At 48.6% G+C, this 26,437-nt stretch overlaps 1 protein-coding gene across 2 annotated transcripts in view; it reads left to right on the plus strand.

Moving 5' to 3' along the window:
- The first annotated feature begins 1,481 nt into the window (after positions 1-1,481).
- Positions 1,482-26,437, plus strand: part of ASH1L (ASH1 like histone lysine methyltransferase) — a 55,828-nt gene continuing 30,872 nt past the window's right edge. For both annotated transcript variants that reach the window (XM_058860258.1, XM_058860259.1), the window contains exons 1-3: positions 1,482-1,643; positions 8,257-8,776; positions 18,245-22,988. In XM_058860258.1, the coding sequence (XP_058716241.1) occupies positions 8,357-8,776; positions 18,245-22,988 (5,164 nt within the window). In that variant the 5' untranslated portion in view covers positions 1,482-1,643; positions 8,257-8,356. The remainder of the gene's footprint in view (positions 1,644-8,256; positions 8,777-18,244; positions 22,989-26,437) is intronic.

Below are 26,437 nucleotides of genomic sequence, written 5' to 3' on the forward strand. Positions count from 1 at the left end.
AGGAACACCCAGGGACATCCAGGGACAGACACAGGGACAGAGAGGAACATCCAGGGACAGCCAGAACTGAGGCCCCTCTCAGCTGGGGCTCCTCTCCAGGCTGAGCAGCCCCAGCTCCCTCAGCCTTTCCTGGGCAGGGACCCTCCGGGAGCTCCTGTCCCTGCTGTGCTGAGGATCCAGAGCTGGACACAGCACTCCAGAGGTGCCTCCAGGGCTGGGCAGAGGGGCAGCATCACTCCCTGACCTGCTGGGAATGCTCATCTTGATGCCCCCAGTATTTTGTTGGCCTTCTTGGCTTCCAGGTCACGGTGCTGGCTCAGGCACAGCCTGTTTTTCATTTCTGAGGAGTCATCTGGATCCTCAGTATTGAATTTTGCATGCGTAGTGCAAAAGCAATTTGCTGTTCATGGTTTCATTGCCAGGTTTTCAGGTATTGACAGCTTAAATCTGTGCTTCTGCAAAAACTTCACATTTCTTTCTACTATGGGTGTTTTAGTTGCAGCGATTTTTGTTCATTTGGGTTTATATATACACATTGCTGTAATACGATTTTAAAATTAATTTTTTCCTATTCCTGGCAGACAATGTTTTAAAACCCTATTTAACCACAATTACAAATGGCTATAGTAATTCCCATCAGATATTGTGAGCATCACTCCATCATTCCCAAAATACAAAGGATATGAAACAATTGGAGGAAGTCTAGTGGGGACAACAACGTAGCTAAAAGGCCTGGGAGGGTTGGGAATATTCAGCCTGGAGAAGGGAAGGATCTGGGGAGACCTCAGCACCTTCCAGATCTAAAGGGGCTACATGGAAATGGAAAGGGACTCTTGGTCAGACACCGTAGTGATAGGATAAGGAGCAATGGGTACAAATTGACAGAGGGAAAAGTTAGGTCACGTATTAGGAAGGAATTTCTCCCTGTGAGGGTGGGGAGGGCCTGACAGAGGCTTCCCAGAGAATCTGTGGCAGCTCCTGGATCCCTGGAAGTGTCCAAGGCCGGGCTGGACGAGGCTTTGCGTGATCTGATCTGGTGGAAGATGTCTCTGCCTGTGGCAGGAGGGTTGAGACTAAATGGCCTTTAAGGTCCATTCCAACCCCTTAACATCCCATGATTCCAGATCCACGAAAATACTTTAGTGACCGTGAACTGGCAATTGCGTGGGTGTGGCATTGAAGGCAAGATGGCTCTGTGGGTGAGAAAACCACCTGCATCACTTTGGGGCAGAAAAGCGATTTTTCCTTTCCCGGCTTTTCCCTTTCCCGAGGCTTTTCCCGGTGGGCGTGGCCTGTGTAGAAGGGGCGTGGCTTTGATGGGCGTGGCCAAAGCGTTGTGGGCGTGGCCAAAGGGGCGTGGCCAGGCGTGACCGCCGCGCCCTCTGCCCGCGGGGGTGCGGCCGCGCTGGGGGCGTGGCCGGGCGCGGAGGGGGCGTGGCCGCCGCCGGGGGCGTGGCCGTGCGCTCGCTCGCGGCGGAGCAGGAGCCGCCGCCATTTTGGTTCCGCCGCCTCGCTCGGCTCAGGCCCCGCCGCGGCGGCCGCTCGGTCCCGGTCCCGCCCCGGCCCCGTCCGCGCCCGGGCGGCCGCGGGGATGCGGCGCGGAGCAGCCCGTGCTCGGCCCCGGCCGCGCTGCCGCTGACACGGTGAGGAGCGGGCGGGCGGGCGGGCGGGGACTGGGACCGCCTCAGGCCCGCGGCTCGGGGGGAGGGGAGGCGCGCCGGGATCCGCCGCGGGGCCGCCCCGCACCCCCCCCGCATCTCCCCCGTATCCCCCCCGCACCTCCCCCGCACCCCCACACCGCACCCCCCGCTCCCGGCCCGGTGGCGGGCGCTGGGTATCCCCGGCGACGGCGGGGGATCCCCGGGGGCGGCGGGGGGGGATCCCCAGCAGGGCCCGGAGCGCAGCGTGGACCCGTACGGGGAGCGGGGCGGGGGGTCCCTGACAGCCGGGGATGGGCCGGGGAGTCCCTGCCAGCCAGGCCCGCACCGGGAGGCACCGGGGGATCCCTGACAGGGAGCGCGGCGAGGGGCGGGGGATCCCCGCTGGCGGCGGGGCCCGGTGACAGCAGCGGCGGCGGGGCCCGGGGCCGGGGCAGCCCCCGGGGGGTGCGGGAGCCTGACAGCCCCGCTCGCACGGGCGGCGGGGCCGCGGTGTCACCTGGCAGCGGCCCCGGGGCCCCTCCTGGCCCCCGCTTCCCTGCGGAGCGGGGCTGTGCCCGAGGCTGCGCATCCCCGAAGTTCTGTGTTTCCCCGGGCTCCTGCCCCGTGTGACGGGCGGGGGATGCGGGGCACGGAGCCGGGGGTCTCCCTGCTAAATATTTATGTGGTTTTTTGGGTTTTGGCATGCTGGCTGGTTTACTGGGTCAGCGTCTTGTAGACTTTGTCTTCCCCCTTCTCCAAAATCATACTTCTGAAATTTTACTTTCATTGTATTTTTAGTCCTGTTTTAGCTTTATTGGCCGTGAATTTGGGTTTAGGTGGTTGAGCCTTATCTCTCTTTTTTGATATCTTTTTGATCTCTCACATCAAAAGCCAAAATGTGTTCCCATCCTTGTTTCTCTCTTCCGTGGTCCCTTGACTTTGTGATTCCTGGTTTTGGCCCTTGGTTTGTGGTTCTTCACCCTGTTAATTATGTAGCAGAGAACTGGAAGCTGCTTGGAATGTGGGTTTCCATGCGATGGCCTCAGGACACGCATTCACTCTCCTAGCTGTGTGTTGTCAGGAGCCAGTAAGGAAACTGGAGGTGGTGGGAGCTCTGGGAGCAGGGACAGAACCTGTGGCTTTACCCTCATCCATTGAAATCTCTCAGTTATCATTTTCAGGAGCAGTGCATCTTCTTTCCTGGTTTGTTTTGGCTGTCGTCCTTGCAGTAATTTAAGTTACACCTTCAGGTGTTGGGGTTTTGGGGTGAATCCTGTAAAACTCGTGTTTCCCGTGGTCATCCTTCAGGACCTTGGGATCATCCCTGGTGCCTCTGTGGGAAACGGGGAAGTTCTGGCAGCTGCTTGAACATATGGGGAGAGATGGGCTCTAAAATCATCATCTGTCTGCCTGCTTGAGTTCTTAAGAAGTGTTCTTACTCAAAGCTTTTCTCAGCTGTCTGAGAGTATAAAAGAGAGACTTTCTTTTTTTTTCATTTTGAAGAGTTCTAAGTCTGAAACATCTTGGTTTAAAAGACAAAATTACCACAACTTCTTTTTGGACTTGATTTCATTGCTACAGGCAGTCGGCAGTTGCCTAAAAAGGTTTGAGTGATAATAACCAGTGACAAAATTTGAGTTACAATTTCCAGAAGAAGCTTTCTTTTTCCAGTTGTTTTCAGAAGTTTAAACTGTCCTGAAGGATATAAAAAGCAGTTTTTTTCCTTGGTGGAAGAGACAGACATAGTGGTAAAAATGGGAGTGCTGTTCTCACAAGAGAAAAGTGGCAATAGCACATGTAGTTACTGAATTAAAGGTATTTTTAAATAGATATTGTTGTCTATGGGATTGTTGGCTTTTTAAAAATTAAATTAATTTCTGCTGCTGTTGGAAGGGCTGGTGCTGTTGTGGACACATTCTCCCACTTCGGTGAGGTCATGAGTCCCATCCTCAGCTTGCAAAGGTGGGGGAAAAAATCTGTCATGAGACCTACTGTGATTGTTCTGTGAAAGCAAAATCTTTGTTTTTCCCTGGTTTTCTGTCCATTACCTGTGGCACAGGTGTGCCCATTCTGGCACTGGGATGGGTTGGGAATAACCAAAGGAATCTGTCTGGAGTTAAAGGAGAAGTGCTGGTTTGCTGTGACCCTTATCTTTTAGTGGATGGAAATAAATAAATGGGATTTGTCCAGAAAAATCCCCTGGAAGGCACTGGATGTAGAGACCTCTCAGGGAGCTCCTGACTCACACTGTAGCACATGGGATAATATTTTAGGAGAGTTCCCAAACTGCTTTTCCCTCGGCAGTCAGCGTTGGCTGATGTTGGCACTCGCAGCCTAAGGGTGGAGGAACCTTTGCTCCCATCAAACACGGGTTGGTTATGCAGATTTTAGCAATTTTGCTTTTATTTGCATATGAATAGGGAACTGACAGAATTACCCTGCACCTCCAAATTCAGCCCTGTGATTCCAGACCTGCAGTCAGGGTGTCAGCTGGGGCCAGGTTAAAAACCAGGAGAAACTCTATCTCTGCTTCCCAATTTTCCTCCCACCAGAGCACACTTTCAGGGTGTTCTCCTGTCTGTCCTCTGCCTTTCTTCCCACAAAACTCCTGTCCTGCTCTGCTTTCCCTCAGCGTGGCCTCTGCTCCCAGCAGTTCTGTGGAATATTCTTCCTGACAAGACAGATCCCCTGGGATTTCTGTCTGTCAGAAACGCATCCAGCAGATTCTGATTGGAAAGTGTTTCATTTATTACCCCCTGTAACGCAAACAGGAACCTTATTCCTGATGCCTCCATCTCTAAACATTTTAAGGATGCTTGTGCAGGTGATCCAGGGGCCTTGAGCTCCTGTTTCCCCTGTTCAAGGATTGTGATGTAGAGAAATATTGTAAAGCTTTATCCCACTTTTTATTTCTCTTTTCTGGGTGTGGTAGCTGTCTTCCTTAGCAAAGAAAAGTAGACAAGGAATTTGAGAGGGGACTGTGGGAGGCCATAGAGTTAGTAGTAATATTCTGGGATTTCTAACACTCAGCTGAATTGGTTTTAATGTTCCTTGGAGCTGAAGCAATGAAAAGAACCGAAATAAAACTATTCACCTTCCAAATATGACATGACAGTATTTTTTTATCAACAAAAGCAGCACCAGGAATGAACTCAACGTCCTAAATTGAACGGAGGGGGAAATCTCAGTTACTATTGCTGAGGGATGTGGGGTAACATATCTGGGAATCTGGCAGCAGAATCAACACTTGGCATTTTCTTTCTGGGGAAGCAGAGGATCAGAAGAACAGAAATCTTAGCAGCTGATGGGCAGAGAGGGCTTGGGATGTGACACCAGGGGAATAAGGATGAATAAAACTGTGTGTGGCATTAGACAAACCATTAATGAACACCACTTAGTTCCAGGTGTCAAAACAGATGCTAAAATGCTTCATAGTTAATTTTTTTTGGGAAGAACAATTTCAGGAGGGATTTGAAATCTACAGAACTGAGGGGCTGGGAGTTTGATGTGATTTGCTTTGTAGGGAAGTGGTGAGGACATGTCTTGCTCATCACTTGAGAGGCCATGCAGGGATTTGGTACTGGATGGTTTTCTATCCAGCAAAAGTTTTGTTAACCTAAGATCCCATGAATGTAGGATAATTCAGAACAGGACTTGTAACTTTGTGCAACTAACATGGAAAGCAGAGGCACGGATAAGTACCTTATCTCACATGGTTAAATATGATCATTTTAGGTCTTTAAAGTCCCAAAACATCAGAGTTTTTTGGGGTAAGTTTGTGCAGGTTTTTTTAGCTGCCTCTGAACTGTGGCTGTCACCACTTGGCTGCTCATTTGCTTTGACATCCACAAGGTTTTAAGGCACAACCTGCAGGAGGAGTGGAACAGATCCTGCAGCGAGTGAGGCACACGGAGTGTGAGGAGTAGCACAGAGAAAGTAAAGTGAGAAGAGAAAACAAATAGTGGCATCACTGGGGAAACAGCTCCGAGCAAGGGAAGAGCCAAGGTACGCTTGAGAACACCTTGGAGACAGTGACAGGAAGCTTGGACTTGATAAGGCAGGGAGGAAACAGCACGTGGGGGTTCAGGGAAATGAACTTGGAGTGACAGACACCTATCCTGTGAATTAGTGGGGTAACTGGGGAATTGTGAGAAGATTACAGTGATCGAGGCAAAATGGTGATTAGGGCCAGGATTAGCATTTTTTTTGTCTGTGTTGAGAGCAATTAATGGATAAATAAATGCCCTGCTCTGTGTTTGTGGGAGCCATCAGTTTAGTGACTTTGTTTCTGGATAGTTACCCATCCTCTTAGCACAGAGTAGGATATGAACATAGTTCCTTTGCTCTGATTCCCACCGTGCACTTTGGGTTTTGCAATTTCTTGCAGTTGGTTTCATATTTGAAGCTGATTAATTAATTTTATTTGTAGGAAAATGTCTGCAGTATTGTCACTGCTCTGCACCCCAGTCACTAGAGAAGGAAATAGTTGTGTGAGCACAGATGTGAGAGTTGCATGATGGCATGTGGGATTGTCCCTTTGCTTGGACTTGAATAATACAAATTCAGGCTTCAGTTCAGAATTGTTTACCTGCTGGCCAGTTTTCCTTGGAGATTGATATAAATGAAAAAGCCCATTTTTGGTGATGGGCTGTTGGACTAACTGGGCCTTGAACTGGGCAGTGCCATTGACTCGCTTTCTGTGTCCATGTCACACTGCTCTACCCGTTTTTTCTCCTTATAAAATGGAGATTTTATCTAATTACCCCTGGTCTTATGAGTAATAATTGCAGGTTTGATTTCTGAGGATGTGCGTAGTTGGAAAGCCAGAGCTGCAGATAGAAACCCCGTGAATAATGTGCACAGAACACATGGAAATAAGTTTATTTTCTCTGAGGACACAGCCAGGGAAGCCTGGCTTTGTGATGGGCTGCATCTGGTGTTCCCAGCAGCATTTCTTCTCCCCCCACTAATCCTGGCATCTGTCCTCCAACCTGTGTCCACTGCAGTTGCCTTGGTGCTCTCTGGTGTCACCTTTCACATTCCTGATGCTTTTCCCTTCCCTGCAGTGTCTTTGCTCCAGAGCCACCCCAAAAACATCTCCTTTGCTGCTGCTTCCCCAGTTCTTGTGTGGCCTGGGAGCTGTGGGACCTGCAAAGTGCTCTGTGCTCCAGTGGGCTCCTGCTGACCTGCCAGGGGGCCAAACATCTCAGAAAAGTGCTGGGCTTCTTGAGACCTTTATTTGAAACTCATTTGGCAGTTCATGACATCTTTGCATGCAGTTCCTCACAATTCAGCCTTAATGACTGTAGAGAAGATAAGGACAGAAGTTTCAGGCTGGTTTGCTGCCTGTGTTACACTTTTCAGCAAATCTGTGTTTTTTCAGACCTGTTTCTGATCCATTTCATTTCAAAGATGATAAAGGTATTTAAGTGCTGAAGATATTTAAACATTTTCTCCTTAGAATGCCCCCAGAACAAATATCTTTTCAGTGCCTTGAGGGAGCCTGCAAGAAAGATGGAGAGAGAATTTTCCAAGGGTTTGGAGACAGGGCAGAGGGGAATGGCTTCATGGTGATATCTTGGCACAGGCTGCCCAGAGAAGCTGTGGCTGCCCCTGGAAGGGTTCCAGGCCAGGCTGAACAGGGCTTGGAGCAACCTGGGATAGTGGAAGATGTCCCTGTCCATGGCAGGGGTGGGATGAGATGATCTTCAAGGTCCCCCCCAGCCCAAACAGCTCTGGGATTCTGGGATTTTGGGATTTTTGCCTGCATGATAAAGCTACAAAGAGCACAGGTTGGTTTGTTCTCTGGCAGAGAGGGAAGCTCAGGGCTCGGGGTCTGTGTGTGAGCAGGAGGTCAGTGCTGCACAAGGGTCTGGGGACCCTCACAAACTTAGAGGTTGACTCTAATTTACTTTTGTTGTATTTAAGATGAAAGTGTTCCCTCTATTATTTTGTGCTAAATAGGTCAATTCTATATTTCTAACAGTGTCTGGGCTGATGAAGTGTGGACTTCCCTCTTCCTGTGCTTCAGGAAGCACAAACCAGCATATGAATGTTTGGTGGGATTGGCTTCTGTTCTCCCATCCTCCTTCCTGAATTGTGGAAAGTCCTTAACTAACAAGCGGATTTTGTGGCGTGTTTGTAAACTGATGCACATGTGGCTTAAGCTCAACTTTCTTGGTGGCTCAGATAATTAAAACCAGAATATTTCTGGGCTTTGGATGCTTTCTCATGGTTTTCATTTGCCTGCTCCTTCCTTAGATGCAGCTCTTCCAGTTGATTCAGAAGCAGCAAGACTGGGACTAACTGGGCTCTGGTTATAAATAAGAAAATTACTTTGATGATCAATATTAAAATTTGTAGCCATCATTTGAAGTGTCCTGTGGATAATTTGGAAATTATAATAGGCACATACCTTTTATTTTTCACTTACCATTTAAAAGTGTTTTATAGATAAATTGTGGTTTGGAAGGAGGTGACTGGAAGGTTGGTGTCTTGGAACATCAGCTACTGTGCTTGTCTGGAATACAATTGTTTGCTTTCTAATTTGTTTTAATATGAATTTAATTTCTAATGGAAAATCCATGTTTATTCTGTCTGTCTTTTTACCCCACAGAGTGAAAAATGTTGACTGCCCATAGTGGAACAGCTCTTCTGAGGAACATATCTCTGTAAATCTTCCCTAAAATCACCCGAAGGCAAATATTCCGCCTGTGATGGACCCTCGGAATACTGCTATGTTAGGCTTGGGTTCTGATTCTGAAGGGTTTTCTGGGAAAAGCCCCTCTGTGGTAAACATTGGCACATTGGTGGGCAAAGGGGAAGCAGAGCTCGAAGGCTGCACCAAGGACGAGGAGGACGGGAAGAAGAAGAGCCGGGAGGGGAACGCGGAGAGTGGCAAGAGCGAAGCTCTGGGCGATGCACAGCAGCAATTCTCGGTGAAGGAAACAAACTTCTCAGAGGGAAACCTGAAACTGAAGATTGGCCTTCAAGCAAAGCGGACAAAAAAGCCTCCCAAGAACCTGGAGAATTATGTCTGCCGGCCTGCCATAAAAACCAGCATCAAGCAGCCAAGAAGGGCTCCCAAGAGTGGGAAGATGACAGAGGAGAAGAACGAGCACTGTCCTTCGAAGCAAGTGAGTGATGTGTCTGTGGGGTGATTTGCAAGTCATGGTACATTTAAGCTGTGTTTAAAAGCTTCATCATCTCTGCACCACCGTGCTCTGCTGTGTTTCTGTGTAACCTCTGATGCTGAAGTATCTGGAGTTTGAAATGGTTTTATTTTGTGGCCATTAGCAGGAAAAAATGTTCTTTCACAGTTTGCCAATTTGTTGTTTCAACAGCAGTGAAAGATAATTCCCATGTTCACTTGAAGTAGATTCATTTCTGAAAAGTAATGGGGAGGTTTTTAGTCTCTTTTCTGTACAAAGTGGAGGGCTTTGGGTGTCTTGTCTGTCTTGAGATGAGGCTCTGGATGTGCTCTGGTGCTTGGATTTATATTTTTTCCTACCTGTTAGAACCAGTTGTTTTACTGTATTTAACCTCTCGCTGCTGTGAACAGCTCAAGGCAGGATCTGAAAAGTAAAATAGACTTTTCCAAATGAGTTAGAAACCAGCCTGGTGATAACCTGCATGTAAATGCAGTGGCTGGAGAGATGTGCCAGGGCTTTTCCAAACACCAGGAAATAGCCCTGCCTCGAGGATTTGTTTTTATGATCTCCATGATGTAATCAGTAAGAGCAGCAGCAGCAGATAGGGAAAATAGGATAAATAGCAAGGATTACAAATAAAGTTGCATAGATGCTAAATTTTTGAAGGGTTTGGTTACAGCCTGCTCTTTTTTCCAATAAACATTAAAGTTTTGTTAATGGAATGTTAGAATATACCTTTATGTAGTACTGCCAGGTGATTCAGCAGGGGAATCCAGGGAATCCCTGGAAATTGGAGTCTTTCCTTTGCAGGGGTTGTTTGTTCAGGGGGCTCCTGCTCCAGAGGTCCCCAAGGCTGGAGCATTTCCATTTCTCCAGCCTTTGTCCTGTTCTCAAGGCTCCCTGCATAAATCTGTCCTGGCAGATCTCCTAAGGCAGAGCCTGCCCAGGGGGAAGGAAAATTCCTCACCTTGTGTGTCTGACATACCCAGACCTCTTCCCCTGGCACACCCTGACTGGAATTGGCCTTGAGGAAGAGTCACCTTAAAGAGAAGTGAAATTTGGGGATGACTTCATTGTGGCCTTCCATTGCCCGAAGGGATCCTGCCAGAGACAGACTCTTTACAAGGGCCTGGAGTGCCAGGGCGGGAGGCAGAGTTAAATGGGATATTGGGAAGGAATTCCTCCCTGTCAGGGTGGGCAGGCCCTGGCACAGGTGCCCAGAGAAGTTGTGGCTGCCCCTGCATCCCTGGAAGTTTCCAAGGCCAGGCTGGATGGGGCTTGGAGCAGCCTGGGACAGTGGGAGGTGTCCCTGCCCATGGCAGGGGGTGGAATGAAATCTTTAAAATCCCTTTTAGGCCAAACCAGTCTGGGATTCTGAGTAACAAATGATGTGCTGACAAAACAAGTGTGCTGGATGTCACGTGTAAGGACTAAAATTGCCTTTTCCACACTCTACAATGCACTCACATTGGGGTTTTTCCTCCACTGGAAAGAGAGGTGTTTTTAGTCAGCCTATTGGACAAGAAATTCTCCAGTGTACGTTGCGTAACTTAAAATTTTGGCAATGGCCTTTATTTTACATTCTTCTATTTCAGAACAAACTTATTGCTTCTAATGATGTTTCTAACTTCGACTTGAAAAACATTGGAGGAGTTGATCACAGTTTGTTATTACACTGATGGTTTGCTTTTTTCTTTTTTTTTCTTTTTTTTTCTTTTTTTTTCTTTTCTTTTTTCTTTTTTCTTTTTTCTTTTTCTTTTTTTCTTTTTTTAAATTTTTTTTTATTTTTTTATTTTGACAAGACTCTGTTGCAATGAGTTGAGTATTGGGCCACTCTGCAATGTCCAACCAGTGATTTCTCTTGATGTCTGAATTGAGGTGGCCCCTGCAGCTGAAAATCTCTTTATTCAGGGAAGGTTTAATGTTAAGTTAATCAAGGGAGGTTCAGGTTGGATATCAGGGAAAGGTTCTGGAAAGGTGCTGGCACTGCCCAGGCTCCCCAGGGAATGGTCACAGCTCCGAGGCTTCCAGAGCTGCAGGAATATTTGGACAACGCTCCCAGGGATGCACAGGGTGAGGTTGTTGGAGTGTCTGTGCAGGGCCAGGGGTTGGATTGGGTGATCCCTGTGGGTCCCTTCCAGCTCAGGACATTCCATGATTCCCTGATTCTACATCTGAAAGGCACCACTGCGTCTGGAGCCTTTCCCTTTGCATCAAGAGATCGTGCCCTGGGAGTTTTTACCAGAGAAAATAATCAATATTTGAATTCGCATGGTGACAGCAGGGATTCTTCATCCTTGACATCTTTGTTTATACACCAGAATTTTTTTTTCCAGAGATCCATCCCATTTCAAATGGAAAGCAGAAAGGGAGGCAGCTATTACTGATGTTGTAGAATATTATTGATGTGGTGCATGACACAGTTGATACCATGTCGGTTTTAGATTGCAGCTCCTCTCCTTGCAGTCGCTGCTCTCCTGCCTGGCAAGCAGCCCTGGTGTGTGATGCAGAGGATGCAGATCTGTTGCATTAAATTTGCATTATTTACAAGAGTTTCAAATCCCTGACTCATGATAACTCACTTTAGATGCTCTGCTCTCTCCTGAGTTGTTCTGAGATGGTGTTTAAGTCTGTCTGTTTCCTGCTGCCATTTTGCACTTTGAATTGTTAGAAATGACACTAAACAACATCCTGCTGATTCCTGAAGTGGGATTAGAAGTGTCTGTGTGGAAATAAATGGGAATGATGGCTTAAAACCATCACATGTTTCGAATATAGTACCCAAGGGTTGTTTTTTTTGTCTTACTGCCATGTAATAAAGCGAGTTTTAGCACTGCAAATTACACTACAGCAAAGGAAAGCTATCCATGAATTTTTGCTGTGGATGCAGAGGAGGGGAAAGCAAACATGTGACCCATTCAGAGCCAGGTGTGGCTTTACTTGGAGCTCTGAAACGGAACTTTCTGTTCTTTTGAAGGAGCAATAAAGAATTAGAATGAAAATTTAGCACTTGCAGCGTGCACAGTTAACCACTGAAATACAAAGAGAAGTAGTGGAATTCTTCTCCTGGGAATAGCAGTGTTAAAATGAAAATAGCAGGAGAATCCTTTGCTCTGCCATCTCTGACAGGTTTTTTTCCCTGTTTAGTGCTGACAGAACTCATAAGATTTGGGGAGTATTTTCAGGTATGTGAATAGAGGGTTTATCTCCAGTCTGAGGGGGAGTGGGTAGGTGAGGTAAGTTGGAATCACACAACTGTTCAGGTTGGAAAAACCCTCCAAAATTCCATGGAAAAGCTCATGGAATCCAGCTGTTCCCCAGCTCACAGAATCCAGCTGTTCCCCAGCTCACAGAATCCAGCTGTTCCCCAGCACTGAACCCTGACCCCAGCTGCCACATCCACACCTTTTTGAACACTTCCAGGGATGGTAATTCCACCACTTCCCTGGGCAACATTTTCCTCGTATATTTACAATTTGTCCTCCAGAAACGCGTAGACATAAAAGTTAATAAATATTTTTCTGAGGAGAAAATCATAGAGCAATAAAGGGAAACCCAGAAATGACTGAGATTCCCAGGTGTTACAAGAAACAAAATTACTGCAATAGCCAAGCAGTGTTCAGTTTGCTTTTTGACACCAAGTATGGATTTAATTCTTTCAAAAAGTGTCCTGGGGCAGGCAGACATTGCTGGGCTAAGCCCAAAAACCTGAGCCTTGAACAAAAATAGACATTTTTCCCCTGTTAGTTCAGAGGATGGTGTGTAGGAAAGGTTCAGCTCTGCTGGCAGAGGTGCAGCACTGAAGGTTTAGCACGTAAAAGGCAAGAAATGACAGCAGCAGCCTGTGTAATTCTCACTCAGTGGTAAAACAGGGCAGCAGGTTGGGACTCGCCCTCCTGCTCCATCTCCTTATTCCTGTGTAAAAATGCTGAGTGCAGGATTCTAGAGCCCTTCCTTTTGCCTTTGAAATCACAGCTGAAAAAGTTTCAAGGAAAAAAGTTAAAAAGCTGAATAATTTTTTTTTTTTAATTTTTTTTTTTTTTTGATAGCTCAAGAATATTTCCTGCAGGATCTAGGACATAGTTTTTGTCTTACACTAATTCCACAGAATCATTGTTTTCCTGGTAGTTCAAACTTGCTTTTAGAAAAGACTAAAAGGTCTTTGAGGTGAAAAATAAACAGCATTTTTATTTGGGGAGTTGCACAGAATATGTTGATGCCACAACTACAAAATAATTCCTGTGATTCCTCAGAATGCTTGTTTGAATTATAGTCTGAGCATTGGCCTGAAGTACAACAGCCAAAACAATAATGGGTAAATCTGTGTATGTCCAGAAAAAATCCTTATTGCTTGCCATTGGCTCTCAAGAGAAATACCAAACATTTTTATTAAAAGGCTGGTTCCTTCTAATTACTTCAGGTGTTGGAAGCTGAGACTAACTTGTGTTTTGTAATTTGGATTTAGCTGAGAAGTGTGACACCAGACTTGATAGATGTCCCTGTTCTCAGGGCCCTGTTCTTGAGCTTTTTGCAAATAAATACCAAAGATAATGACAATAAATAATGGGCTGGTAGTAATAAACTGAGACTGTGCTGTAGTGTAACAACAGATGCCCTTTTTAGAATAAAGATTTTTTGCTGTTGGTGCCTGTGATGATTCTGGAATCACAGAATTGTTCAGGTTGAAAAGGACTTTTAAGATCATGGAGTTCAGCTGTTCCCCATGTCTCCAGTGATGGATTATAACTTGTTGATAGTTTATATCAGAATAACCTGGAATTATTATTCCTCAGATGAATGATGCAAGTTGAAAAACTGTACATTCACAGTTAGGAGATACAGAACTTTCAGTTCAGCTCAGTGTCAGACTAAGAATAATATGAATTTTATGGAAACTTAACATGTTTTATGCAATTGCTTTGGGCAATGCTATTATTGGATGGATTCTTAAACCAGACAGTTGAACTAAAGATTGTACAGGAACAAATGTTTCAGTTTTTAAAGCACAAAATGCTTTTTGATGCAACGTAATCTCACCCTTTTGAACAGCTTTGTGCCCAGATGGGCCATTTCATTCCATCTGACACCACAGGAACGTAGAGCAGGGCTTGAAACTTGGGCTGAAAAGGCACAGAATTCCAGGAAAACTGTTTTAGTCTATTTTTTATGGCATTGTCCATTTGATTGAGGCAGCAGTGAGGAAGTTTGAGGCAGGTGCTTGTAGAGACAGGAGGTGAGACCGGGTGAAAGAAACACTCAGGAGACGGTGATGTTGTTTTCCTTTTTCCCCAGTCCTCAGAAATCTGTCTGATTAAAACCTGATTTGTGCTTCTCTAATACATCTGTGCATTTGTCCAAGTCAGGGAGGGAAGCAGGGCTCAGGAGGGAATTTAGTGCTGAATGGTGCCCTGTGAGCCCAGCTTGCAGCACCTGGAGCTGGGGACACATTTACAGATCCATGGGAGCAGCCTCTGAAGCCCTGAGGATGCTCTGTCACTTGGGCTGGACTTCAGGTCTCTGCTTCCCATCCCACAGAACCCTTGTGTGGGCACAGGGAGTTATTCCAGGGAAACTGGGCACCTTTCCTGTCCCCTCTGCAGGTGACAGTCCTGGCTGCTCCCCATTTCCCAGCTGGGGATTTGGAGTATTCCAGGGGGAGCTGGCTGAGTGTGTCCATACAGGAGAGCTGGGCTGAGGGTCAGCCTGACCCCATGGCCACAGGCTGGAACACTGTGGGGCTGTGTCCTGTCCAGGGTGTCCTGGGGGTGTCCTGGGGGTGTATCCCAGGGGATGTATCCCTGGGGGTGTATCCCTGGGGGTGTATCCCAGGGGGTGTATCCCTGGGGGTGTCCTGGGGGTGTATCCCTGGGGGTGTATCCCTGGGGGTGTATCCCGGGGGGTGTATCCCTGGGGGTGTCCTGGGGGTGTATCCCTGGGGGTGTCCTGGGGGTGTATCCCTGGGGGTGTCCTGGGGGTGTCCTGGGGATATATCCCTGGGGGTGTATCCCAGGGGGTGTATCCCTGGGGGTGTCCTGGGGGTGTATCCCTGGGGGTGTATTCCAGGGGGTGTATCCCAGGGGGTGTATCCCAGGGGGTGTATCCCTGGGGGTGTATCCCTGGGGGTGTCCTGGGGGTGTATCCCTGGGGGTGTATCCCAGGGGGTGTCCTGGGAATGTGTCCAGGAGTGTGTCCTGGGGGCTCTGGGTGTGACCAGGGTGTGGCTGTGTGTCCTGGGGTCTGGGAGGTGTGTCCTGGGGAAGGAAGGGTGTCCTGGGGGTCTCCAGGGACCCCTGGGGATGTGTCCTGACAATGTGTGTGAGATCTTTGTCCTGGAGGGACTCGGGGCTGTGTCCTGGGGGCTGTGTTCAGGGGTGTTCTGGGCTTTGTTCCAGGGAGTGGCCTGGGGGTGTTTCCCAGAGGGTGTCCAGGGCAGGGTGTGTGTGCTGGGAGAGTTAAAATGTGGCTGAAGTTGATTTACCTGATCCCCTCAGTGTATGAGCACTGGAGTCCAGTTCTTCCACTGCACAGAAAATGTCCTTTCTATTCCTGAAATCTGGGACTGTGCATGATTGCAGTTTGATTTTGGTACCTGTCTGCAATACTCTTACTCTTCCAATGGGATCCTCCTTAGTGGCAGCAATACCTGCTATTCACTTCAACCAAAAATCTGAAATTTTTAATGATACAGAATGCAAGAAGAAGCTTTGACTCTGTGGCTGATGTTGGGAGTTTTTTAAATGTTTCTGCAGCCACTGCAACCTCCTTCAAAGGAAACATCTCAAGATGTTTCTATTGGAAGTTACTGGATGAAATTTTGTCCTTAAAAATTTCCCTCCAAAATGTTTCTGTTAATCATGCTGATTATTAAGTAGATTTATGGCCAAAAAAATAAAAAATCCCATATAAGAATTTTGGGTTTAAAAATGCTGAAAAGAATTACAGACTTTTTTGATGTCTTGTCTGACGTGTCACTAGATGTTTCCTGTTTTGCTATTCATGTTCTTTGAAATAATTTTCAGTGTGCTTGGGAAACTCACTCACCCTTAGATGAGAAATAAGCTTTCCAGGGCACACGCCTTCAGCTTTCAAAGGATCTGTGTTTGATGCTAAAGTCTTGTTTTCAGAATCCTGGCATCTTGCTCAGATCAAAGCTGGTGTTTGGAAGGGTTTTGTTAGTTATGTATTTATTATTTAAGCGTCTACTCAAACTTCCAAGCTCTTTGTTTGGAAATAGAGGTGAGCAGAGCCTGCCAAGAGGCGTTGGGTACCCAGCAGTGGCAGTGTGAGAGCACCACAGAACTTGGCCCAGGGGGTGGCAGAGCACCCAGGAGGAGCAGAAGAAAGAAGGAAGAGTGTGGATACACTGATGGCTGAGCAAATACAGGGATGAGGAGCTGAATTCCCAAGTCAATATTTAGGTGGATTTTTTTTTTTGAAATCCCATGAACAAAGGAGATTTTTCTTCCACATTCTTGTCAGAATTTTAGGCCATAGAAAGGAGGCTGCAGCTCTCTGAAGGCTGCTCGCTTTAATACTCGTTAGTGACTCTCTGGCACTCAGAGTCTGCCCCAGGGAATTCCAGGAGTGCAGGCTCGGGGTGGTGTCACACTGACTCAGGAGTTTCCAGGCAGAAAGAACCCCCTCTCCTGCTCCATCCCTGCAGCAAGGAGCAGCCCTGGATTTGGGGTGCCTGGGGGTCACTGCAGAGCCTCCCATATTACCCACACAACTGCTTCTCATCCCACCAGGGTCCAGCTGGATCCAGGCTGCAGCCTCCTGATGCACAAATGAACAAATCCTTCATGATCAGCAGCAGAGCTGGCTGTTTTGGAGGAATCCAGGCTGTCCCTTCCTTCAGCCTCTGTAGGTGTTTGCTGTAGGTACAGCTCTGGGATCAGGGTAATGCTGACTGTAATCAAGTGCAGGAAGTGGCAGGCCATTGCCAGAGCAGTTTTATTGCAGAGGGATGAACAGCTGTGGCATTGATGTCTTTACTGTTTGTTCTGGGAGGTCCCAGAAGGTTTTTAAATTGGGAATGAAATCACAGAATCACAATAACTTTGGGCTGGGAGGGACCTTGAAGCCCATCCCAACCCAGCCCTGCCGTGGCAGGGGCACCTTCCACCATCCCAGGGATGTTCCAAGCCCTGTCCAGCCCAGCTTTGGACACTTCCAGGGATCCAGGGGCAGCCACAGCTTCTCTGTGCCAGGGCTTCCCCACCCTCACAGGGAAGAATTTCTTTGATTTATCCAACCTAAATTTCCTCTCTATCAGTTTGAAGCCATCCCACCTTGTCCTGTCACTTCAGTTCCTGATGAATTGTCCCTCTCCAGCTTTCCTGGAACCCCTTCACATCCTGCAAGGGGCTCTGAGGTCCCCACACAAAGTTCTCCAGGCTGATCATTCCCAATTCTCCCAGCCTTTCTTCATAGGGAAAGTGCTCCAGTCCTTTCAACAACTTCATGGCTTCCTCTGGACTTGCTCCAACAGTTCCATGTCCTTCTTATGCTGGGGACATCAGAACCATGGGCAGAATTATCTCATCAGGGGTCAGAGCCTTCCATTCTCAGCCCCTGCTTGGAGTGAAAGTGTCCCCTGCACTGCAGAGATGTGTTGGGCACTGTATGTAAAGAATGTCCTTCCAAAATAAAAGATTAATTTATTGAGATGTTCTCAATAGGATTTATGAAGGTAATAGATATTGCAATTTTGATTTTAACCTTTACAGAATAAATTTCAAGTTGGGTTAGGTCTGAACTGGAAATAAGCGTGAGTTTCAGTTATTCCATGTGTGTGCATTATCACCTCCCCCCCACCCCCATGCAAACAGAATAATTTGAGTTATTTTCTTTTCCTTATTTCCCTGACTGTCAGTGTTGTGCTGGGAGAAGCTGTTGCTGCAGGGGCTGTGAGGACACGACTGAGCTGCCAGCAGGGCTGTGCAGGGACAGGGTGACAGTGCCTTGCAGGGCACTGCTCAGCTGCTGCTCAGCACCATGTGAGCTCTTCAAGTGCTCTCACACTATAAATAGCCCAGCACTTTGTTGTTAGTGGATTTTTATTAATAAACATCAACAGTATTTTTGGAGAATATTCAAAATAATTGGGGGACAGATTAAATGGTTTATATTTCCAGACTGGGAGGGAGTTTGGGTTTAGTTAACATCAGGAAAGCTTCAGCATGTCCATTGTTTTAAAATATTGCTTTAAATATGAATATCACTATTGTTTGCTGAATGTGTTTATTTTATTATTACATTTTATTATTTAAATTATTGATATTACTATTGTTTGGTTCAATATTAATGGGATGATGAAGCCTCTGTTTATACCATGACCCTGTTACCAGAGCAAGTGTTAATCACTGAAACATAAAAAGATAGTGTATTACTCAGTGATACTTTGTACTCTGTTCCTAAAGAGTTTTTTTTTTTTTGTTTATTAACTCTTAGGACCCTTCAAAGTCTTACAAGAAAGCTGGAGAAGTTGCATCAGTTGAGTTACACGTGGAAGAAGGTCTCCCAGTAGAAACAGCCCCTTTATCTAAGAAAGTTTCCCCACTGCATTCTGAAATGACAGATTATATAAAGTCATCTCCTCCGACTCTTATCAGTAGCCATAATTCTGACTTAAAGGATAGAACAGAAATTAATGGAGCAACAACTGTCACAGAAAAATTGGCTCAACTTATTGCAACCTGCCCTCCTTCCAAGTCTTCCAAGACAAAGCAGAAGAAGCCTGGAAGTGGAAATGGAGCTGCGTCTGGTTTGGTGAAAGACTCCGGGAAGAAGCTGCCAGGAGCCATAACTGCGAGTGGGCTGGTTAACAAAGATTTGGTGAAGAAACTGCCAGGCTCTGGGATTGCTGTTGGATTGGTGAACAAGGACTCAGGGAAGAAGCCATTAGGGATTGGCAGCGCAGCCATATTGGTTAATAAAGACTCTGGGAAGAAGCCCCAAGCAATCAGCCCCTTAATTGGATTGGTTAGCAAGGATTCTGGGAAGAGACCTCCAGGGATCAGCACTCCAACATTAGTGCACAAGGATTCGGCGAAGAAGCAGCCAGTGACCAGCTCTGCAGTTGGATTGATCAGCAAAGATGTGGGGAGGAAACTTCCAGGGATCAGCACTCCAACTGCACTGACTAACAAGGAGCCTCTCAAGAAGCCAGTAGGGATCAGCACTCCAGCAGGATTGGTGAACAAAGATGCTGGGAAGAAGTTGTTGGGAATAAACAGCCCTACAGGTCTGCTTAACAAGGATTCTGGGAGGAAGATGCCAGGGACTGGGAACAGCACAGTTCTGGTTAACAAAGACTCTGGAAGGAAGACACCAGGGATTAGCAGCCCGATGGGACCGGTTAGCAAGGAGCCTGGGAGGAAGATGCCAGGAATTAGCAGTCCCGTGGGATTGGTTAGCAAGGACTGTGGGAAGAAGCCAGCAGGGATTGGCAGTCCGGCTGGTTTGGCTAGCAAGGACTCTGGAACTCTGAAAGCAGATTCCCTCGTGCCCTCCTCAGAGCCCTTTAAGCTTCCTTGCAATTCAAACCTCAGCAGCCTTGAAAGCCATGAGCCTGCGGATTTACTGAAGGAAAATACTACCAGCAAAACCTTTGAGAAGCACATTATGAGACAGAGCAAAGAAAGTATCTTGGACAAGTTTTCAATTCGGAAAGAAATTGCTGATGTAGGCAAAGAGATGTTCAGTGAAGGAATGTGTGTTCCACAGGATGCCTACTCATCCAGTGAGAAAGGGATTTATGAAACGTCTAAGCACGAAAAGCAGCCTCCCGTTTATTGCACTTCACCAGACTTCAGGACAGGAGGTGCCTCGGAGGTGTCGACAGCCAAGTCCCCGTTCAGTGCAGTGGGAGAGGGGAATCTCCCATCTCCTTCCCCCACCGTGTCTGTCCCCACCCTGAACAGGAGCCTCTCCACAGCCTCCTCCCAGCTGGCGTCCAACTCATTGCACTTAAGTTCCACGGCAGAGCTCTTGGAAGGCATTTCAGATCCGATGGGCAAAGCGGCGTTCTCCTCGGACAGCACCCTTCTGAGCCTGAACAGGACATTGAACCACAGCCTCGGCACCGATTTTAAAGGTGCTGAGAAAGACTTAAGTGATTCAAAAGCATCTTACGTGGAAACTTCAAGAACAAGTCCTCCCACAGGGAAAAAACCCATTTTGGCAGCTGAGACGAGCATCCACGCTACTGTCACCCCTTCAGTAGTTAGTTTTACCAGCTTGTTTGGTAGCAAGCAGTTCCTCAAGATCGGTGCAATAGCTGCATCCGAGAAATCCTGCCAAGGAGCAAAAAACCTGAGCAGCACTCAGCAATCCAAACCTTTAAAGAAAAGGAAAGGAAGGAAGCCACGATGGACTAAAGTGGTGTCAAGAAGCGCGTGCCGACCTCCAAAGGGTCTGGAACTAGAAAGGTCAGAGCTTTTTAAAAACATTTCATACAGTGCACTATCAAGCAGTAATTTGGAGCAGGCCAAATTCCTGAAAAACATCGGATCGTCCTCATTTGTGGAGCACGAATTTGTCAAACATCAGTTGCCAAAGCTGAATGAAACTAATGGACAGTCTCTGGCACTGCTGTCTGAGACTGACAAACAAACTCAGAAGTTCTACAGTGCTCACAAACAACCCTCTAGCTTGTGTATGTCGGACGATTTCTTACCTGACATATACAAACCCAAGAGAGGAAGACCTAAATCCAAGGAAATGCCAGAACTCGAAGGTCCCCCCAAAAGAACTCTTAAGATCCCAGCATCAAAAGTCTTCTCAGTACAGTCAAAAGAAGAGCAAGAACCTCCAATTTTGCAGCCTGAAGTCGAAATTCCCTCCCTAAAGCAAAGCTTATCAGGACAAGGTTTTCCTAAAAAGAGAGGGAGACCTAAAAGGCAGATCCGGTCATCGATTAAAATGAAACCTCCTATTCTGTCTGTGGCACCTTTTGTTGGAACAGAGAACTCAAGCAAGATGGGGCCTGAAAGTGATCAGCATCGACCTGGGGAGTTCTTTGAGAGGAAGGAGCAGCTCCGAGGGCCAGAAGAAGTCCAAAGCCCCAGTATTTGTAGCATGAGTGATTTGGAAGTAGACTCAGACAGAAAAGTTGCCAAGAGAAATAATGGACAGTTAATGAAAACAATTATTCGAAAAATAAATAAAATGAAAACTCTGAAGCGAAAGAAACTTCTGAATCAGATTCTGTCCAGTACAGTGGAACCAAATACCAAAGGGAAGATGCAATCCAAGCTCCACAACACCGTGTCAACTCTTGCTGCCACATTTGGTTCAAAACTAGGCCAGCAAATCAATGTCAGCAAGAAAGGAACAATTTACATAGGAAAAAGGAGAGGGAGGAAACCTAAAGCTGTCCTGAATGGCATTTTAGCCAGCAGCGCTGCCAGTCTGACAGTTCTGGAGAAGTCTGCCCAGCAAGCTCCTGGTACGTCCCTAGGACAAGTCCTTCCCCACTTGCTGCCCTCGGCAGCGAATCCCTCGGAGATCCTCCCGTCCCCGGTTTGCTCCCAGTCCTCGGCCGTGAGCGGGGGGCAGAGCCCCGTGAGCAGCGACGCGGGGTTCATCGAGCCCAGCTCGGTGCCCTACCTGCACCTCCACTCCAGGCAGGGCAGCGTGGTCCAGACACTCGCCATGAAGAAAGCAGCCAAGGGGAGGAGGAGGTTGTCACCACCGACGCTGCTGCCCAACTCCCCGTCCCACCTGAGCGAGCTGACGTCGCTCAAAGAGGCCACCCCTTCCCCCGTGAGCGAGTCCCACAGCGACGAGACCATCCCCAGCGACAGCGGGATAGGCACCGACAACAACAGCACTTCGGACCGGGCTGAGAAGTTCTGCGGGCAGAAGAAGAAGAGGCACTCGTTCGACCACGTGTCCCTCATCCCACCCGAGACTTCCACCGTGCTGAGTAACCTGAAGGAAAAGCACAAACACAAGTGCAAGCGCCGCAGCCACGATTACCTCAGCTACGACAAGATGAAGAGGCAGAAGAGAAAAAGGAAAAAGAAGTATCCCCAGCTCCGAGGGAGGCAGGACCCCGACTTCCTCGCTGAGTTAGAGGAGTTAATAAGTCGATTAAGTGAAATTAGAATAACCCACAGAAGTCACCATTTTATACCCCGAGATTTGCTGCCTACCATTTTTAGGATAAATTTCAATAGTTTCTACACCCACCCTACTTTTCCTTTAGATCCTTTGCACTACATTAGAAAACCTGATTTAAAGAAAAAGAGAGGCAGGCCTCCAAAAATGCGGGAAGCGATGGCAGAAATGCCTTTCATGCATAGCCTCAGCTTTCCCCTGTCCAGCACCGGGTTCTACCCCTCCTATGGCATGCCTTACTCCCCTTCTCCCCTGGCAGCTGCTCCCATAGGATTAGGTTATTATGGAAGGTACCCTCCGACTCTTTACCCTCCTCCACCCTCTCCTTCTTTCACCACCCCTCTGCCCCCACCTTCCTACATGCATACAGGCCACCTGCTTCTCAACCCCACTAAATACCACAAGAAGAAGCATAAACTCTTGCGCCAGGAAGCGTTCCTCACCACGAGCAGGACTCCTCTGCTGTCCATGAGCACGTACCCCAGCGTCCCACCCGAGATGGCCTACGGCTGGATGCTGGAACACAAGCACAGGCACCGCCACAAGCACCGGGAGCACCGCTCCTCCGAGCAGCCACAGGTTTCCATGGACACCATCACGGCCAACAGCTCCTCCAGAACGGTTCTGGAGTCCTTGAAGCGCTACAGGTTTGGGAAGGAGGCTGTCGGCGAGAGGTACAAACATAAAGAGAAACACAGGTGCCACATGTCTTGTCCTCACCTGTCACCTTCCAAGGGTTTGCTGAGCAGAGATGAGCAGTGGGTCAGGAGAGAGCCCTCGGAGTCCAATTCCTTGGCGCTGGGCTTGCAGACACCTCTGCAGATAGACTGCTCTGAAAATTCCCCAGCTCTGTCCCTGGGGGGATTCACTCCCAGCTCGGAGCCAGCCAGCAGCGATGAACACACAAACCTTTTCACAAGTGCAATAGGCAGCTGCAGAGTCACCAACTCTGCCAGCACCAACGGACGGAAAAAGTTACCCGAGAGCCCCGGGCTGTTCAGCGGGCAGGACGCGGCGCTCGGCCGACCCCTCCGCAAGGAGCCCCTGCCTTCCCTGGAGAAGCCACTGTCAGGTAAGGGAGCTTGGGCCTTGCTGGCTCTGTTGGACCAAACACGGCTGGGGCAGGGGGCAGGGGGGGATTTGGCTCTGCAGAGGTCGGTGCTGGGTTCCAGCCCTGCTCCTGCTCTCATTCAGGGCTCTGTTCCTGCAGACTGACTCGGGATCTCCCCCAGAGCCACCCACAATGCTCTGTCCCTCCTCCCAACACACTCCTCTTGCTTCTTACAGGCTAAGGATGCTTTCTCATGCAAAGGCCTTTGCTTTTTCCATACAATTTTAATTTTCCAAAGAAGTGAGGGAAAGTTTTTCAGGATTTTTGATCTTTGCAAAGCCATGCTTCTGTTTGGTTTGAAGTTTGGTTGGTTTGGTTCAGACCACCTGTTGCTGCTACTGTTGTGAGTAATATTTCCATTTAAGAAAATGTTTCCTATTCCTTTTGTAACTCCATTTTGGTTATTTGACAATCTCTGCTACCACAGAGCTTTCAGTCACTGCCTTGAGGCCTCTTGCAACACCTCACAACAGCTGGGGTTGATGCTGGGGATGCCTGAGACCAAACCTAGAAATTTTGGATTTATTCATAGTTGGGAAATGCATCTGACAGCCTTGAGCAAAACTGGAACAGGAGGAGCAGGAACAGTCATTTGCATAATATTAAGGAAAAGAAAAGAGAACCTGCAAAGGGCAAATGTGGCTTGTGCTCCTGCCTGCTTCCAGTGTGTGAAGGAAGCCTGAGCTGCTTCTCCCTCCCCTTCTTGCCTACATTCTCCCTTGAAGTTTAAATCACTGTCCAAAGCCACTTGTGACTAATATTTCACAGAGCAAGAACCAGCTGCCAGGACTGAATAATCCCTCCTCACATTCCTGGCTCTCATCTTGCTCCTTCCCATGGGATACTCCTGCTCTGATGCCTTCTGCCACCTCCTGCTCTGCACACCTGTGTATGGACAGGGTTCTTCTCTTGATTTGGGGGGTTTATGTTTTCCTTCTTTATTTTAAGGGCAGTTGGAAGCAGCTGGATCTTTGACAAATTTATATTTCTTTTTGCTGGTACTGAAATTACTTGAGGTGGTGAGTGGAGTGTGGAGAAGGCAGCAGAGCCATGAGATTGCTTCTCCTGCTGTGATGGAAAGAGAAATTCCAAGTGCTGGGTCACTCAGAGGGTTAAATTTGGCTCTGAGGAGTGAATTGGGTGTGGGAACCTGTGCAGCTCTGGGAATTTTGAGATGTTTTCCACTGCAGTGAATGATCTGACCTGGGTTTGTGTGAGGAGTAACCTAAGGGAAGGGGAGATACTTTTTGGTGAAGGCTGTGCCTGCTCCCTGCCCCAGGAAGTTTGAGTGATTCCTCAGGTGTGGGATATCCTTTCCAGGCAGTGCATTCCCACCTGGAACCTGGCTGTTTTGTGAAGCTGATGTTTGGTTTGGCATCCAGCTCATTCCCAAGGAGCTCCCAGTGCCCCACACCACTTGGAAAACTTAAACCACATCTGGTAAAAAGCCCCAGGAAAGAGAAATGCCAGATTTGGGGGTTTTAGATCCATGTCAGTTTGCATGTTGTGTTTGGGGTGTTTTGGTTTTAGCCATGGTGCCAAATGGTGATCCTGAATCCATGAGCATGGAAGATTAAAGGAAAGGCACAGGTGAGGGGAAAACTTCTGGTGCATGAAAGATTGTTTATTTATAAAACCAGATGCAGTTTAGGTTTGTGGTGGAGAGGTGCTGGATCAGAGACTTGGAATAATCCGGGATCAGCATCAGGGAACCCATCCAGAATGGATCTTTGGAATCCACAGGGAATGTTTGTGGTGCTTTATTTCAGTGTATTCCACATGGAAAATCCACCTCACCTCCACAGCCCTTTGAACATACACCTGGCCTAACTGGATGAACAAATTCTCTTTACAATATTGTCCGATGCCAGATATTTTCAGAGGTCTGAGCTGTGTCAGAGAAGGGTTGTGTCGGTTGTTGTACACACAGGGGTTCCAGGAGGTGAAGCACAGGTGGAAGTTCCCACGCTGGGGCTGTTGTGTGACCTTGGCACAGCCACAGGTGCAGGTGACAAGGCTCTGCTGGTTTGTCCAGGGGAGTTTTGTAGGACAGCACCAAGTTCCCAGGTGCTGTTCCTGAGCTTCAGCAGCTTCACATCAGGAGTTATTTTGGCCAGCCGTGTCATAGCCCAGCCTTGGTGTGCTGCTTACAATTCCTGTGGCCTCAGTGTGTTGCACTTACAGTCCTGGCAGGGAGCGGGAGGAACACAGGATCTGAGCAGTCCGTGCCCCTTCCCTTCCTTTCCCTTCCCTTCCCTTCCCTTCCCTTCCCTTCCCTTCCCTTCCCTTCCCTTCCCTTCCCTTCCCTTCCCTTCCCTTCCCTTCCCTTCCCTTCCCTTCCCTTCCCTTCCCTTCCCTTCCCTTCCCTTCCCTTCCCTTCCCTTCCCTTCCCTTCCCTTCCCTTCCCTTCCCTTCCCGCACCTTCCCTTCCCTTCCCTTCCCGCACCTTCCCTTCCCGCACCTTCCCTTCCCGCACCTTCCCTTCCCGCACCTTCCCTTCCCGCACCTTCCCTTCCCGCACCTTCCCTTCCCGCACCTTCCCTTCCCGCACCTTCCCTTCCCTTCCCTTCCCTTCCCTTCCCTTCCCTTCCCTTCCCTTCCCTTCCCTTCCCTTCCCGCACCTTCCCTTCCCGCACCTTCCCTTCCCGCACCTTCCCTTCCCGCACCTTCCCGCACCTTCCCGCACCTTCCCGCACCTTCCCGCACCTTCCCGCACCTTCCCGCACCTTCCCGCACCTTCCCTTCCCGCACCTTCCCGCACCTTCCCGCACCTTCCCGCACCTTCCCGCACCTTCCCGCACCTTCCCTTCCCGCACCTTCCCTTCCCGCACCTTCCCTTCCCGCACCTTCCCTTCCCTTCCCTTCCCGCACCTTCCCTTCCCGCACCTTCCCTTCCCGCACCTTCCCTTCCCGCACCTTCCCTTCCCGCACCTTCCCTTCCCGCACCTTCCCTTCCCGCACCTTCCCTTCCCTTCCCTTCCCTTCCCTTCCCTTCCCTTCCCTTCCCTTCCCTTCCCTTCCCTTCCCTTCCCTTCCCTTCCCTTCCCTTCCCTTCCCTTCCCTTCCCTTCCCTTCCCTTCCCTTCCCGCACCTTCCCTTCCCGCACCTTCCCTTCCCTTCCCTTCCCTTCCCTTCCCTTCCCGCACCTTCCCTTCCCTTCCCTTCCCTTCCCTTCCCGCACCTTCCCGCACCTTCCCGCACCTTCCCTTCCCTTCCCGCACCTTCCCGCACCTTCCCGCACCTTCCCGCACCTTCCCTTCCCTTCCCGCACCTTCCCTTCCCGCACCTTCCCTTCCCTTCCCGCACCTTCCCTTCCCGCACCTTCCCTTCCCGCACCTTCCCTTCCCGCACCTTCCCTTCCCGCACCTTCCCTTCCCGCACCTTCCCGCACCTTCCCGCACCTTCCCGCA

Source organism: Poecile atricapillus, chromosome 33 (assembly GCF_030490865.1).
Source record: "Poecile atricapillus isolate bPoeAtr1 chromosome 33, bPoeAtr1.hap1, whole genome shotgun sequence".
In the NCBI taxonomy this organism is placed as follows: Eukaryota; Metazoa; Chordata; class Aves; order Passeriformes; family Paridae; genus Poecile; species Poecile atricapillus.